The following is an 18,112-nucleotide window of genomic DNA, read 5'->3' as shown; positions in this document are numbered from 1 at the left end:
ATAACTATTCCTCTTAAAGATAAATAAGATAACATAACATAATTCGCTGTGATAATCAAGACTTAAATAAATTGTTATTTCCTGTTGTTATTTTGTTTTTCACTTGAGTTGAGTAGGTTAGAATATCATAGGTAATTTGGAAACAATAGTGTATACCGACTTGACTTTGATTTTGTTTTCCAAGTTTCGTTTTGAACTTGCCTAAATAAATTTTGATAAATATTGGGCGTCCATTGGGATTATATAAAATCCAAAACTTGGTGGCGCCATACTGACTTTGACATTTATTTGGGTAACTCTTGGGTAGTTACTACCTAAGAAATTTTGGTTCATTTGGTTGAGAAAGAAGCTAGAACCCACATCGGCTTGACCTAGCAGCATTGTGAAGGATTCCTTCTCTGGGCGTTTCAGGTAAGAGGGGTTAAGTTCCTCCGGGCATCAAACAACTTTTGGAGACCCTCTTAAGGCCATAAACCTTTCACTATTTTTAGTACTTTTTTATTTTGATTAACTTGGGCATTCATCGGTTCCCCATTTCATTTAAGAAAAGAAAAGTTTAACAATATTTAACAAATCAGAAGAAGATGATGTTGATTGAAACGCTTCGGTATTTGTAGCACTACAAACCAGTTGAACGCCAGGCCAGAATTGGTAACCATTTTTTTAAATAAATAAACGCAGAAAGGATTGAAGTCGAATTTTATTTTCAGTAGAGCCCCAAAACTTTTTTCCTTGGACTGTAAGTAAATGTAAATTCCAGTCTGCCATGCGTCTGCTCGAATTAAATTGCGTACCAATTCTATTAAAACTAAAATATTATTCCAGTAATTAAAAAGATTGGATTCATCGCATCTATTAAGAATAAATGTTTTAAAATCTACTAAGAATTTTTTTGTGGTCTCAATTTTTCATTAATAGCATGTGCTTCTTCCAAATTTTTTTCAAGAAATGTGTCTTGTAAGTTTTGAATAGAAATTATTTCTTCTTCGTAATTAGATGAGTCATATTCTTTAAAAAATGCTTCGAATTGTAAACGTTGCAGCACTTGTTTGCGTGTTCGGGAGTTAAAGAAACAAAAGTCAGGTCATAGGCGCAGTTAAGTTATTAGACGAAGTAAAAATTTAATGTTAAAATATATTTTAAACATAATACAGGGTGTCCAAGATAAGCATTCTAAGCATGGGGATCTCGGTACCTGTTGGAGATACAGCTTCGGTTAAATTAGGAAAAAGTTGTGCACTTTGAAGCGTATTTACATGCCGTTGAGAAACTTCAAAAATTTCCATGGCCTGCTGAGATATTTGGAAAAAACGGAAATTTGTCAATATCGATTTTATTTTTTCCTGGCTTTATTTTAAAAGATATCAAAAAACTATTGACACTTTCTCATTGACACTTTTGATGTAGTACGTGATGGCGCTTTTAAATTGTATATCCAACGTTTCGTTTCCGAGAAACCACCATCAACTTTATTTTTTTATATGGCGCGAAAAGAAAGTACACCCTGTATCTGATTTCATTTTTTATTACAAATTCAACGATGTATCACATGTCACATTTTTTTTGTTAGTTAAAAGGAAAAATACAGTTTTTCTTTTTTTTTAAACATATTATTAAGTAGGCTTTGGAAACAAATGCTTTGACACTTTGACGTAAATACCTTTTACCCTGTCACATATTTTTTATTAAATATTAATTGCCGTTGTTGTTACCGTGATTGTCGAGGTGTTGTTTGTTGAGTAACTATTGTTATTATTATTTACTGTTGTCGTTATTATTGCTAAAATTGTGTTATTATCTTCAAATATGCCTGGTGGTCATTATAATCATGAAGAGAAGTTTGACATGCTGTCGTGCTACATTTTGTGCTACAAAAATACTGTAAATACAGCAGCAATGTATCTTAATAAATTTCCAGATAGAAAGCAACCATGTAAATCCATTTTCTTAGAGTTGGTTCGACATTTAAAAGAATGTGGTTCGTCTAAAAAGCCTGTTTTATCTCGAAAAAAGGAATTTCTTGAAGAAACTCAAAATAATGTTTTACATGCAGTTATTGAAAACCCCGAGATATCAACCAGGCAAATTGAAAAAAATGTAGGAGTGGCCAAATCTACAGCTCAGTTTATTTTACGTAAAAACAGATATCACCCCTACAAATTTAGAATTTGCCAAGGACTTAAACCTGGGGATTTCGAACGACGTCGGCATTTTTGTGAATGGTATACACGTGCCTGTGAAGAGGATATAAAATTTAAAAGCGCCATCACGTACTACATCAAAAGTCTCAATAGTTTTTTGATATCTTTTAAAATAAAGCCAGGAAAAAATAAAATCGATATTGGCAAATTTCCTTTTTTTTTCAAATATCTCAGCAGGCCATGGAAATTTTTGAAGTTTCTCAACGGCATGTAAATACGCTTCAAAGTGCACAACTTTTTCCTAATTTAACCGAAGCTGTATCTCCAACAGGTACCGAGATCCCCATGCTTAGGATCCTTATCTTGGACACCCTGTATATCAATTTAACACGTTAAATAAAATTTTAGATGTTAAACTCTAAGCATAATAATATGTATAGAAATTTGGTCTGTACTTTTCGCATATTTCGGCTTACGTTTCGCATTACGCTGCACACCCTCACTTAAAATGCACAAAATGTTTTTTAAATACTATTAGGATCATTTACAAACTTATTTAGAATTTAAACTACGGCCCCAATTAAATTTAAAGCACATAACATGCAATTTTAATGCATCATATTAAAAACGTCCATATAAAATGCATTGAAAAGTTGGAAAAACCTAATGTGCCAGAATCTTGAAAGGTAACAAACCAAAACATGCTTAGAATGGACTAAAAAAACATTATCAATTGTAATATTGCGGAGAGCTCTCAAAAACACAGGATCTTAGCTAGCGGTATGTAAAAACTAGGAGAATTAAAGTATTTACATTTTCATTACAGTATTTAAATGTTAAAGAATACTTTTTAAATTTTTTTTTAGTTTTAGGAATCTCTGAAGAGTATAAGTCTGCTCTCCTAAATTGTATGATTGCCCTTGTGAAAAGTGTTTCGTCAGAAACATTAAAAGAGATCTATTCCAAGGAAAATGTTTCTAAGCTGTCCCAAATAATATACGTATGTGCCGAACTTGCAAAAAATGAAACTGCAAGACATATTAGGTAAATAATAAATAAAAAAAAACCAAAATCTGCGATGAACTGTTTTTTTTTTTAATTTCAGGAGCCTAGCAATAACTTGTATAATGGCCATTGCAAAAGTAACGGATACAGATGACCAATCAGACGTAGTACTACGCAATAAATGTGCGGACATGTTTATGTTTTTTCTACCAGCTTTATCTAGTACCCTCCCAGAAATTGCTTTAAAGGATTCAGCTGTTGGGCATAGCTTACCAGTCGTAAGTTTAATTAAATTTTATTTATTTACGGCTAAGCTATTTTACAATCTTAAAAAAGATTACTTGAACATGCATTACAATACATTGAAAGACTGGAATCAGTAAACAACAACTTTTCTTGAGTTCAACATATGCTCAGGGGCGAGGGGAGGTTTAGTTTACAACCATATTTACCGATTCACTGTTGTCAAGTTTACACATTTCGAAAAGAGCAAATTTTCAGCTATACAGGGTGTTTGGTGCATCGTGTGCCAAACTGAATTCAGTGATTGGGGAGGTCTTTGGCTACCTCTTCAGCCCTCATAAAAAATCTTGCTCAAACAGATTTTTTTATACTGGGTTTTAATGGTTTTGAGTGAACATTTATTTAAAAAACATTCAAAATTTAAAAGTTGTTAACTTTTACTAAATTTTATTTTCGACCTTTTATTTGCAATGTTTGACGCTTCTTTTGAAACTAAAATTACCCGCCAGCGACATCTAGTTTTTTTTTACAGCGCTGCAAAAATTTTTTTTCAGTAAAAAATAAGCTTAAACGTCAACTTTCGGTTTAAATAAAAAAAAAAAACTAAAAGTGATCATAATCTCCCAATTTTTTTAGAAACATCTCTAGTCTGTTTCCATTCTAATGATGTGCAATATGTCATAAAAAGTAATTGGTAACATGACTAATTTTCAAATTTACTAAACATAGTCGCAATTTTCTAATATTCAACAGGTGAATAAAAACAAGTTTTTGTCTTAATCAGCGATTCAAAGCAGGGAAAATAACATTAAAAAACAAACAAAAATAGCCTTTTAAACATTTATTTCATCATTTACAAATCCTGCTCAAATTGTTCACCTCTGTTTCGAATGCAGGCCCGACATCTTTGTCGTATTTCTACAGTTGTAGTCCGAAGTCCATTACATGGCGCAGTAGCCATGTAATCTTATTTTTTAGTTGAGACATCATTGCCTCTGCTGTCTAACGTGTGTGCTAGATTTCTGTACTCCACGATTCTTTCATTAGGTTGTATTTTCTCGTTAAGTTTTGTTGTTGCAATGGCGACATACTCTAACGAAGAATATGCGGATATCATAATGATTTATGGTGAGGCCCGTGGTGTCGCTCGTGCAGCGCAACGGCTTTACCACGAACGCTTTCCTGGTCGACGATTGCCTGGCCGCAGAGTTTTCACAGACACATACCGGCGATTACGCGAGACTGGGAGTGTCACTCTCCGTGAACCAAGGGGACATGTTGTGCGACATAATGTTGAAGTGGACGAAAGAATACTGGCATTATTTGAAGAAGAGGACACAAGAAGCATTAGAGATGTGGCGGCACAACTTAATATTTCAATATGGAAAGTGTGGAAGGTCTTTCGACAAAACGAAAAATATCCATTCCACATGACTCCTGTTCAAGGTACGTAGTTTACGTAGTTATTTGACGTTACCTTTGTTTAGCAGGTAATGAAAATTATGACGTCACTTTTAGCAATTTAATGGATATTATGTTATGACATGATACACTTGAAAATCTTTTAGTGCAATGATTTACTGCTCCAGAGGAATTAAAATGATTTTTGTTTGTTGCAGGTCTTGAGGGTGGTGACTTTGACAGACGAGTTCACTTTTGTCGGTTTTTGTTACACACAGATGTGGAAAATCCTGATTTTTTTAAAAGAATACTGTGGACGGACGAATCTAAATTTACCAGAGAAGGGATTCTTAACTTACACAACTTGCACCACTGGGCACCGAAACAGGAAAACCCACATGCCAAAAGACAAAACTCTTTTTAATATCCATTCAGTGTGAACGTTTGGGCAGGAGTGATTGGGAATCAGGTAATTGGACAACATTACCTACCCGATAACCTCAATGGCGATAATTATTTAGAGTTCCTGCAAAATGATCTGCCGGAATTATTGGCCGAGGTGCCCGTGTTTAATGAAGATGTGCCCATAGTATTTCAAAACGATGGCTGTCCCGCGCATTGGCGTTTAACTGTGAGGGAATACCTTGACAATGTGTTCCCCAATTCGTGGATTGGGCGCGATGGGCCTATTGCATGGCCGCCACGTTCCCCAGACTTAACTACATTAGATTTTTATGTCTGGGGACGTGCCAAAGAGCTGGTATACGCCACAGAAGTTCCAACGAGGGAGGTACTGATACAACGCATAGAAGCAGCCTTTAATACAATCAAAAACGAAATACGACTTCGGACTACAACTGTAGAAATACGACAAAGATGTCGGGCCTGCATTCGAAACAGAAGTGAACAATTTGAGCAGGATTTGTAAATGATGAAATAAATGTTTAAAAGGCTATTTTTGTTTGTTTTTTAATGTTATTTTCCCTGCTTTGAATCGCTGATTAAGACAAAAACTTGTTTTTATTCACCTGTTGAATATTAGAAAATTGCGACTATGTTTAGTAAATTTGAAAATTAGTCATGTTACCAATTACTTTTTATGACATATTGCACATCATTAGAATGGAAACAGACTAGAGATGTTTTTAAAAAAATTGGGAGATCATGATCACTTTTAGTTTTTTTTTTTATTTAAACCGAAAGTTGACGTTTAAGCTTATTTTTTACTGAAAAAAAATGTTTGCAGCGCTGTAAAAAAAAAAAGTAGATGTCGCTGGCGGGTAATTTTAGTTTCAAAAGAAGCGTCAAACATTGCAAATAAAAGGTCGAAAATAAAATTTAGTAAAAGTTAACAACTTTTAAATTTTGAATGTTTTTTAAATAAATGTTCACTCAAAACCATTAAAACCCAGTATAAAAAAATCTGTTTGAGCAAGATTTTTTTATGAGGGCTGAAGAGGTAGCCAAAGACCTCCCCAATCGCTGAATTCAGTTTGGCACACGATGCACCAAACACCCTGTATATTAGCACATAATATAAACTATTGTATTGGATTTTGGATTAAAAATAAAACGTAGAAATAACTATAAATTATTAAAAATATAAACATTTTTATTTCGAACGTTTCTAAAAAATGTGACATGGCAACACCGCAAGCATAAACGAAATGTCATCTTGTCAAAGTCAAACGGCTTTGGATTTACACACTGTAAAGTCCTTTTTTTTTTGTTTAGTTTCTGGTTCAAGAAAAAAACAGAATACTTACGAACCGTCTACATAAACGTCGAATAGGGGATCTTAGAAATCAGCCTAAACAAAAACTTAAATGTGAATGTATGTGTGAAACACGAATATGCGAGGTGTGACAATTAAGTTCCGGGAATTTGTCAATAAAACGCAAGACAATTAAGTTCCGAGCAAAATTTTATTATCGACCTTCACAATAGTCTCCCTCGGTAATCCTTCGACGTTAACCCATTCAGCAACATAGTTGCAGCTTCCTTGACCTCCGGTACACCGCCATGATGAGGTTACCCCTTGAGGTGCGACTTCACCTTGGGGAATACAAAGAAGTCACAGGGGGCGATATCGGGATTATAGGGTGGGTGCGGCAACGTTGGAATGCCTTTTTTTTTTGCTAAAAACTGTTGCACAATGAACGAGGAATGGGCTGACGCGTTGTCGTGGTGCAAAATCCAGTCGTTCTCGGCGAGTTCGTTGCGTACACGGAAAATGCGTGCCCGCAGTCGATCAAGGACATCAACATAGAACTGTCCAGTCACTGTTTGGCCCTTAGGAATATATTCACGATGAATGATACCTTGGCTATCGAAAAAAACAATCAACAATGGACATCCTCGCTTTCGTTGGCCGCTTTCCACCCATTGCTGACTTTGTTTACGGGTTTCAGTGTCATACTCAAATATCCAGGTCTTATCTCCATTGATGGCTACTATAATGATGACTACCCGACTCATCCAATCTCTGCCGTCGCACAGTGTTGCGTGGTATAGGGGTAATTGGACAAAATTAAAATAAGCTGTTAAAATAAAAAAGTAAACTTTGTATTTTATTTTTTTTAAACTCTTTTGAAGTTTTTTACTAAAATAATGTTAAAAATATAACAAGAAGAGTTTGCTCACAACTTTCCTCGCCCAAATTAGAAAAGCAATTAATAATAAAATAACTGAATTAATTTATATTTGTCTCATAACAAACAACAAAATAAAAGTATTTGCTCAAAAAACAAGCTTTCAATAATTATATGCTAAATATTACACACTACAAATTAAACAAAAGTATTTGCTTAAAAATATTGAAAAAAAAAACAAGTCTTCAGTGTACTAAATATTACATTACCTCTATTTTTCATAAATGACAAAAAGTTCAGAAAAATAAGTCAAAAATCTAGTCAGACTGATCATCATCACTACTTGAGGAACTAGATAGCTCTAAGCCAAAAACAGATTCTACCAGTGTGTTCTGAAAATTCTCAATAATTATATACTCTTTTATTTTATTATCATACAAAATATTTTTATTTTTTTTAGTAGATTGTCTATAAGAAGATAATTCTGGGTCAGAGGTCAGTAAAAGAGTTGAAATTATATCGGTGTTGGCATTTACCCGTGAAGTTTTTCGGCTGTTACATAATCTGATTTTTCTGAATTCTTTGTGCCTTGCTTCTAAAGCATCTTCCGCAAGTTGCCCAATAGGCAATTCAAAAAAATCAATTATGTCACAGCCATGCACAAGAACTTTGTGCACCGAACTTGGCATATAGTACCAGCTATATAAATGTAAGTATAACCTACGAGTGTCATTTAGCAAAATGCGAAAATTGGTTATATCGATGTTACAACCAGACGCCAAAATTCTTAAAATTAAATGAAATTTTTCAATTAGTTCTTTATCGATTCCGGTTATTTGAGAGCTTAAAACAGGATTTTGAAAAAAACGCCTGGCAGTATTGCCATCATTTGTGGAGCCATATCCTGGCTTTGGCTTATCAACTATAAGACCCATTTTGCTCTTAAAATTCTCCTGGATGGTCCTTTTTGTGTTTTCTGTAATTGCTTTATTTTCTGCGCCTTTCACTTGCCAAGTTTTAATTGGCAACCGGTATGCAATATGCAACAAACATTCAAAGAACCTGATCCAGCAATGGAGAGTTGATATGCCAAAACGATAGTTTTGGGTTACTGGAGATTTATCTAAAACCGTATCAGAGTTCATTTCTTTGGGAGTGGCTCCACAAATGATGCATTTTGAACATGAGTTTGTTTCGGACAAAATATTTGCTATACTTCCATCAAACATAGTCAAAATCATCTCGTAGGAAATACTTAAATCTTTATTTTCAATTGAAGTAGTATAAACTTTCAACTCGTTTACAGACATAACCATGGCATTTTCTTCTTGACGAACAACTTCAGGATTTTCTTTTATAAAAGCGAACTTGATGGGTCTGCAGTAAAACGTAGAATTTGTTTTTGGGTTAGACCAGATGACATTATTGCAGCTATCAACTAATTTTATTGGAACCAATGCTGTTAAAAACATATATTCATCTGTATTAGATGCCGATTCAAATTTTTGCTTATATAGACTGTGTCCCGAGCTGCCATCGAAACCCCACTTACAAATAAGTTTTAGATTGAACACTTGACAAATATTTAAATTTGAAATATTAAGGATACTGTCTGTTGTTTTTTGTAACAATTCTTGAAGACCAACTTCTGCAGATATTTCTGTTACGGTAATATTATTAGGTAAATATTTTTTTTTTGTTTGCAGTAAGGCACGGTAACTCGGGAAGCAATCAGGATGTAGCGCATTTACAACAGAACGTAAAGTGTTGTATTTTTTAACTGACAGATCAATATCATAAAAAAGAGCCAGTGCTTGCTTAGTACTCAAACATTTTTTTTCAGAAGAAAATTTTTCATTAGAAGAATCCATACAGTGTTCTGTAGCGAAACGCAATTCTTCAACGGTATAGTTTTTTAGCAAAGGCTCTACTCTCCGTTTCTTTGTTTTTAAAGAAGAGTCTTCGAATGATTTTCGAGGCCTTCCGACTAAGTTTCTTTCTTCTACATGACTAAGTGAAGGCCCTTGGTTAACTTCAGTTATATCAACAGTGATAGATCCACTTAGCCATTGGCTGTGATTTTTTTCTAACTGGCTGCGGGTTCGATGACTTTTCTGCCATAAATCCTTCATTTTTATACAAAACAAATGACTTTGGTCAATTAAATGGCTTTATGTTTCACTGCAGATATCTTCATCAAGATTTAATATTGATTTGATTTTCAAAAAAATATTTTTTTCCTTATCATTTTGATTGCTTACCAACCATTCTTCAAATAAAACTCTTTTTGGTATAGTGTAAGCCATATCTAAAAAAATTAAGAACTAAAAAAGGGGCAGTTTGGGGCAGGAAAACAACATAGTGTAATAAAGTACACTAGTTGAGGTACTAATATACAAAAAATTGTCGAGGACATATGCGGACATTTTTTTTAAAGTTTTCTCAAAGATAGCTTAATATTAAAATATTGCTATTTTTTCATTTATTTAGTATTTAATATATTAAATAAGTGAGTATAAATCAGTACATACCTATATGTAACTAAGCACCTTTGGTCACTATAACACAATATAATATTTTCTACTTATACGCACAGAACCGGAGAAATACTTATTTTAAAGTGTGGGTATTTTATATGGCGACAAAATAAACAAATTAAATGATAAAGTTTCGGAGCTCCGTTGCGTTGTTTACACGCATTTTATAAAAAAAAAATATTTGTGATAAGTGTCTGCAGCTATTTTGTAAATAGTACGGAGCTTAATTTTATTATCGACCGACTTTTATTTTTGGACTTTGTCCATTAGGCGCAACACTGTGCGTCGCGTCGCTCTGAATGAGGGACAACAAATCCTCGCAAATCGATTTTCGCATGTGTCTCTGCTCATGTGTCAGAAGATTTGGCACCATCTTTGCTCAAGTTTTTCGCATGTTTAAATTCTCATGTAACATTTTGCTGACAGTTTCCACAGAAAACCCCTTTTTAGAAAAGAAAGTTAAATGGAAGGAGCGTGTCGGATTGTTTTGAGGTTGTCCGCTCGATTGAAAGCTAACGCGGAATGTAATTTCGCGATATGTTGCAGAAGCTGTTTTGTTTCATTTATTCTCCGATAGATAGAGGCACTCTGTAACTTGGGTTTTTGGCGATTGGGTTTCTGTTCTGGCTGCCGTTGCCATCACAATCTTCACGTCATTCTATTTCCATATTTTCGCTGTAGACGTTTAAGTGAGAGACTAAAGTAATAAACACTATAAACTTATTATCTCCATTAATATTTAGTGTTCAGTACCTGTCAAACGAGATTAGAGCTCTTCACAAAATAGGAATTAGCTACCTATGTATAAATCCAATATTCTTTTTTTCCAGTGGCGTACTTTCTCGTGTGTTGTGTGTTGTATTGTCAGGAGTGACGGGGTAGCATATTTCAGAATCTGTATATTATGTAACATAAAGATACATGGATGTAGCCATATTTTCTAATTATTATTCTTTTGTAGTACTAAACATAATTAATTTTATGTCTAAAAAGAATATTGATGTTTTTTCTAAATTTATTATTAGATGAACAAAATATGAAGTATGATACCTCAAACTTCTTTAATTTTTGCGTAAATCCTAAAAATCAAATAACATAAATTTTAAAACATAACTTTGATATGTTTCTGCACTTCGAAACACCCTGCATAGCAAGAAACTAATTTTAAAAGATACTTCTGGAACGCCTCTTATATTCCTAATTTTTTTTACCCTGTAGTTTAGCATTAATATTTCGTTTCGTATGTCGTGAATAGCCCGTATATTTCTTAATTCACCCTGGATTAAAGTTAATTACATGCAATAATAATATTTTACCAAATCTTTAAGGTTACGTTAAATGTGTATATTTACGACATAGGTGCCTGCCTTTAAAGTAATTAAATAAATATTGTATAGTTAGAAAAGTTTACAAAGAACCGGTGACACCAACAGGCGGCAAAATCCGCGCATCTCGTTATTCTGTCGATCGGGTCAGATGACTATGTCGAGATCTGAAGACAGTGGAGGCAGCACACTTGTTGAAATTATTAATATTTATTTGTACTAGAGTTTAAATAGCCCTAGATTTTTAGTAGGTATAGCTAGCGATATTATAAGTACGTTTGATTTAGTTGAAACACTAACTAAGAATGCATATATTTGAATTTAATTGCTCCGAGATTCGTTTAAAAAAATGTAGATAAATTAAAATTATATTTTTTAGCATTGTGATGTGCCCATAAAAAATCTAATAAAAAATAGTTTTACTTACAGGAGGATGCAGTTCGCTAATTATTTTTAAAACAGGACTTCAAATAGGTAGCTGAAAATTATTCTTTATTCGCATTTTTTTTTAAGGATTAGGTATTTTAAACGACTTGTGTAAAGAAACAAATTGGTATAAGCTTAAAGTTTTATTTCATTATTTTACATATTATCTATTTTTATTCATTATCAGATAGTGTATTACAACCTAAATCAGATTCATCCGATGAAGCCTATTCGATCTCTTTATCAGACGAGCCTGTATTTACTGTAAATTTTAAAGAATCCAATGCTTCATCAAAAAGGTGATGACTTTCGAAATATTGTTTTTCTATGTTGTCTATATGGTTGCAAATATTTATCCACTCATCATTCGAAATTGCCGCAAATTTCTGCCTTGTCAAAGTTTTGACATTCGTCAATTTAAAAGTGGAATTTCTGCTTAACAGTTGCCCAAATTCTTAACAGTTGCCCACATTTTTTCTATCGGATTAAGCTCTGGGTGGTATGGAGGCAAACGTAACACAATGTGTCCATGCTTTTCCATTAGGTCGTCCAACTTGGTTTTTATAGGATACTTTTTTTTATTTTCAGACACTATTTCATATAACTCTGTCTTGGTGAGTTTTGCATCAAATGTAAAATTACGTTCCTTGAGTCAGTCAACTATTTCCTTCTTTTTATTTTACTTCCAGATGTAACATTCTTGACTACAGGCACATTGTGATAAGCTGCTTTGTCTAATGACTGAATTAGGTAGTAAATTTGGAATTAACTGATTTTCGGCCTATTTCATGAAGTTGTGATGGTTCATGTCATCATGATAGTCTCCGCTTTTTGACCCTGAAAAGAGAAGAATAAAAGATTTTAAAATAATCGTATAAAGTTGTCAGTGTGGGTATATTAATTATCAAAATATCAATATTGATAATGGTAAAAGGTTGACTAAATAGTATAGGTGAAAATATGGGTAGGGAACTGGGACTGAAAAGTATAAGTACCTGCTTATCCAATCAACGAACTAAGAGTATCATTTCTGCGTATTACATTTTAATATCATTTTTGGTATTACTTTATATACAAATAACTAAAAAATTTTACCTGAGCGAAAAATCAGTAGTCATTTATATGTCATTTTATAGGCTCTTGAATAATAGCCTGATCAAGAAACTTTTGAAGTATTACTGGAAAGAAAATAACATAACATTTTAATATTTAAAAATGTAAATAAATAAATATACTCCATATGGTTATTTTATGTCAAACCCAAAAAAATACTTAACAGGAGGTAGGGTAACTAAATTACTTGGGTTTTAGAACTGACTGAAATATACTGTACTTACATTTTAGAGTAGGTCTTCTTTTTTCAACTATGTAGAAATCATACACTATTTGTTTTATATCTTTAATTTGGGTCAAAGTAATGTTACCAATCTTCTGAGATTTTCTTGACCTTTTTTTCCTTGGACTGGTAAAGGAACAGGAAGGTATATTTCTATATCTTCTGACTCTTGGACCACTCTTCTGTAAGTTGACTGGGATACTCAAGTGGCAGCTAACGTACATGGTCTAAAATAATTATATACTATTATTGTAAGTTATCAATACAATAAAAATTAAAATTTGAAAACATCCTACAATAAAATATGAATTTATATTGTTCACTTACCTAACATTTTTCAAAGGAATAGTAATTCCTTGCTCTGCTTCTTTTCATAAAAGCTGCCTCGTTAGAAATAATCTCTCTCCCTTGGCAGTGAATTATTTGTCCTTGTTTGCCTACTTTCTTAGGTGACATCTATAAAAAAATTAATATACAAATGCACACTCTAGGCTGTTCATATATTAAGTAAAATACCTATTATTTTGTCACTTAAAATCAAAGTATATTTTAAATAATATAATTTTTAACAGTAATTAATTTTCATTTATTTTTTTAAATTATTAGACAATTTGAATAATTTAAACCAATTTTACTTACCTTTTACAATAAAAATCGGATAGTCTAACTAAAAAAACTATAGTCTATTTCACTATTATACTTTAAAAAAAACACACAACAGATTTTAAATGCCTTATAACACGATTAACTCACTTCCCGTACGAGACGACACTGAGTAAGCCTTCAGGCTACGTCAAAGGCTTTAAATCCCCGGCAGGTACAAAGAAACGAATTACGGCGGCTGCTTTGTTCTTGCGGTTTCTTTAATAAGAAGCGAGAGAAAATATATTGCGATCGTCTTTTCTCTCTGCCACCGGATTTTCTATCGATTTTGTGTTGAAAAATGGGTTTGTGCGCATATTGAGCAGCCGGTTCTTTATAAACTTTTCTACCTATAGTCTTGGTACTTCAAAAAAAAGGGGAGGGTGGTTAGAGGATAGCTTTTTTTATATATGTATGGCATAAATTCTTCAAAACATAGTAACTTTTATTGTTTTCATTGGGTTGGCAGACCAAGACTTTTTTGTTAGCTACCATAATAACACAATTTATTTAAATAATTCGATTTGCAATTAATAATGTTTTTGGGAAAATACAAAAAAAAAGCAAATTTCGGCAAGATGCAATATATAACTTTCGATTGTAAACATTTTGAAGAGTTTATAAGAAAAAAATTACAAAACAGTTTTTCACAGTTTTTTTTGAAATCCTTAGATAAAAAGAATAAAAAAGATTGCCAGTTTTTATAATTTTTTTCCATACTGCCATACCATATTCCATACTTATTAAATTTTTATTTATATTTTAAAATATTGTTTATAGTTCCTCTAATAACTTTAAAAAAATCACCTTAAAAGAACATTTACTTAAAATTACAAAAATAATTCAAAACTAAAAGCCTTAATATAAACAAAAATACTTTTATCGTCCTTTATGGGTATTTCCCTAAGCGAAACGCTATAAAACTTTAAAAAAATCTGTACTGTAAATTTTGATTTTTATTCATGGTACAAAACACTGTGGAGCGCTTCGACGAGGATAGCTCCTTATATACTCGGCTGACTATTCCGCAATATTCGCTAACCTTCGAAACGTCGTGCGGTACGCCACTTATATTCCGGAATGACGAAGAATTAGCCGGATTCTCGGTGTTTACAATATCGTTACAATACGTTGTGGAAATCAATTGGCTTCTTGGCTAGATTTTTTTTCTTGGTGTGGACTGTCGAAGTAATGTAATCGAAGTCTTGTAATCGAAGTAATGTATGGTCAATTCTAAATCTAGTTGGTTACAACGCACTACTCCAAAATTTAATACGATACAAAGTCGCTACAATACCACATGCATTCTGAAAAATAGATACTTCAGAATGCATAAAGAATTGAAAGAACTCGTCCATTATCTCAAAGAGATCTACGTAACTAGAGAAAAAAATGAAAACTCCAAGTCTCAGTCTCAAAATGTCTTTTTAATTATTCAGGTGACATGTTTCGCTAATGACCTACATCAGCATCATCAGACCTACAATAACCAGAAAAACACACGTAACTACAATAAAACCTTACACTAAAACAAAATCAAATATTAAAAATTAGATAAAATTACCTTATAGCTAGATGACCTGCTAAGTACTGACAAATATAATTTAAATATGAGAATACCCACATATTTTGTAATAAAAAACAATAACACGGCACAAACATTCAACAAAAAATATAAAAAGGGAAAAACGTGACAGATGTAGGATTTGAACCCACGCTCTAAAGTCGATCTCGGTGAAACATCAGACCGTTAACCACTCGGCCAGCCCTGCCTATGAATATTAGAGTCAAAGATATATATGCGTATCGTGAGCAGAAACAAGAGGTTAGATAAGATTATTAAAGATAAGTCCTGGCTCAAAGGTGAAAACATCATTAACGCATGTCAAATTTGGACTCTTTTTGGCTTCGGTGATTTCCATTTTCTCCAAGAGATCCAACTTTCTACTCTTAGGGCACTCGTGAACAATGGAAACATTTTCAGGGACGGAAAAACTATGACCCGTTGATAATAAATGGTTAGCAAATGCTGACTTAGTTTCTGTGGTGTTGGTGTCCCTGAACTTATTAACGAGGCTTAGGTGTTCCTGTACCCTTGTGGATACTCTCCTTTCTGATTGTCCTACATAAACGGCAGGGCAGTTTAGTAGAAGATTTTGGTGCCAATTCATACCGTAGGCTTAGTGAGAAATTGTACAACTTAAGAATTTCACAAAGACCAAAGAGTCCTGACCATTTAGAGCAGAAGCGGGAGCTGGGTAAGGGCAATAGTAACTTGTTTCACAAACGTTTTCTTAATTTATCTAAAGTTTCTTTTACCCCCGAGGAGGAAAATATCTTAAATTTAAATTTAAAATTTAATTTTTCGCAACAAATAAATCGAAACACTAGAGAGGTCCTGGCAGTGGAGGCTGAGAACATCATTCAGTCTGTTAATATTCCTAACAAAAACATTTTACGATCAAAAATAATTAATTTTCTTAACTCTGAGAGACATAACTCTGTCCTAATAATTACAACAAACAACACCTTAATTCTGTTAAAAACAAAATTGAAACGCACGATCTTCTAATTTCCAGAGCAGACAAAGGCTCTTGTTTGGTAGTCATGAATAGACTCGACTATGTGGCTAAAGTGACGAAATTTCTATCGACTGACGACTTCGTGGCTGTTACTAGGGATCCAACGATTAGTTTTTTCTCAAAACTTAAGAATTCTCTAGATCGATGTCTTATAACTCTGGAATACTAGAACACCACTAAATCTAACCTATACCCTATGAACCCACGTACTCCTGTGCTCTATGGCTTACCTAAGATTCATAAGGAGGGAAACCCGATAAGACCAGTAGTTTCCTTCGTAAACTCTCCTTGCTATAAATTATCCTCTTGGCTTAACAATACTTTAAGAGAAGTAACTGGTTTTCGGAACGAATTCTCCATTAAAAACTCAATTGAATTTGCCAATTATCTAAAGCAAATAGATGTTCCAAACAATGCCATTTTGCTTTCCTTAGATGTAAAGAACTTGTTCCCTAGCATACCCTCGTCAGATTGTTTAGCATTGGTTGAGATCCTGCTAAACAATAATAGTACTTTGCCAAAACTGGTGGTAGATAATCTTATCCACCTTTTATCATTAGTTTTGGAACAAAATTTCTTCAAATTTAATGATCAATTCTTTAGGCAAAAAACTGGTCTCGCCATGGGTTCTTGTCTTTCACCATTTTTGAGCGAGGTCTTCATGAGTCACTTGGAGGAGAAAATCATGAAAAGTCGTTTTGCGGGCTTTTTGAGAGCTTATAAGAGGTATGTGGACGATGTGTGCGTGTTGTGGGTTGGTGACGAGAATGATTTATTAGATTTCTTGTCATTCATTAACTCCCTTCATAATCAAATCTCTTTTACGCTGGAAAGAGAGACAAACAGAAAATTACCCTTTTTAGATCTTCTTTTATACCGAAATAATAACAGTATTTCTTTTGAAGTATATCGCAAACCTTCTGCAACAGATAATATAATCCAATTTAATTCCAATTCCCCTTATCAACACAAATATGCAGCCTTTAATTCAATGTTCTACCGTTTATTTAAATTACCTCTGTCCAAAGACGCTTTTCAAAAAGAACATAATATTATAAAAATAATTGCTGTAAACAATAATTTCTCACTTCACAGCTTGAACAAATTATATTACAAATTTTATAATAAATATAAACTGTCCTATCACATCGTCCACCCACCGAACAACATCACCAACAATAATAATTTTAGATGCCTTAGTTATTTCGGCGCCATTTCTCAATAACTTGCAAAATTTTTTAAGCCTTTCAGCCTTTCCATAGCTTTCAAAACGACTAACTCGCTAAGAAAGAACCTAGTAAAGACGTTGGATAAAAGTGATCCTCTATCTAAATCGGGTGTATATTGTCTTAATTGTAAGGATTGCCTTGCCGTTTATGTAGGACAATCAGGAAGGAGAGTATCCACAGGGGTATAGGAACACCTAAGCCTCGTTAATAAGTTCAGGGACACCAACACCGCAGAAACTAAGTCAGCATTTGCTAACCATTTATTATCAACGGGTCATAGTTTTTCCGTCCTTGAAAATGTTTCCATTGTTCACGAGTGCCCTAAGAGTAGAAAGTTGGATCTCTTGGAGAAAATGGAAATCACCAAAGCCAAAAAGAGTCCAAATTTGACATGCGTCAATGATGTTTTCACCTTTGAGCCAGGACTTATCTTTAATAATCTTATCTAACCTCTTGTTTCTGCTCACGATACGCATATATACCTTTGACTCTAATATTCATAGGCAGGGCTGGCCGAGTGGTTAACGGTCTGATGTTTCACCGAGATCGACTTTAGAGCGTGGGTTCAAATCCTACATCTGTCACGTTTTTCCCTTTTTATATTTTTTGTTGAATTTTTGTGCCGTGTTATTGTTTTTTATTACAAAATATGTG

General features: G+C 33.4%; 1 protein-coding gene across 3 annotated transcripts in view; it reads left to right on the top strand.

Annotated features, from left to right (window-relative positions):
- LOC126734719 (TELO2-interacting protein 1 homolog) overlaps nt 1–18,112 on the top strand; it is a 161,724-nt gene that overhangs the window by 33,860 nt on the left and 109,752 nt on the right. For all 3 annotated transcript variants that reach the window (XM_050438442.1, XM_050438444.1, XM_050438441.1), the window contains 2 exons: nt 3,008–3,185; nt 3,247–3,424. In XM_050438442.1, coding sequence (XP_050294399.1) covers nt 3,008–3,185; nt 3,247–3,424 — 356 coding nt within the window. The remainder of the gene's footprint in view (nt 1–3,007; nt 3,186–3,246; nt 3,425–18,112) is intronic.

Source organism: Anthonomus grandis, chromosome 3 (assembly GCF_022605725.1).
Source record: "Anthonomus grandis grandis chromosome 3, icAntGran1.3, whole genome shotgun sequence".
Lineage (NCBI taxonomy): Eukaryota > Metazoa > Arthropoda > Insecta > Coleoptera > Curculionidae > Anthonomus > Anthonomus grandis.
The sequence above is the reverse complement of the archived record's forward strand: the minus strand, read 5'-3'. Positions and strand labels throughout refer to the sequence as shown.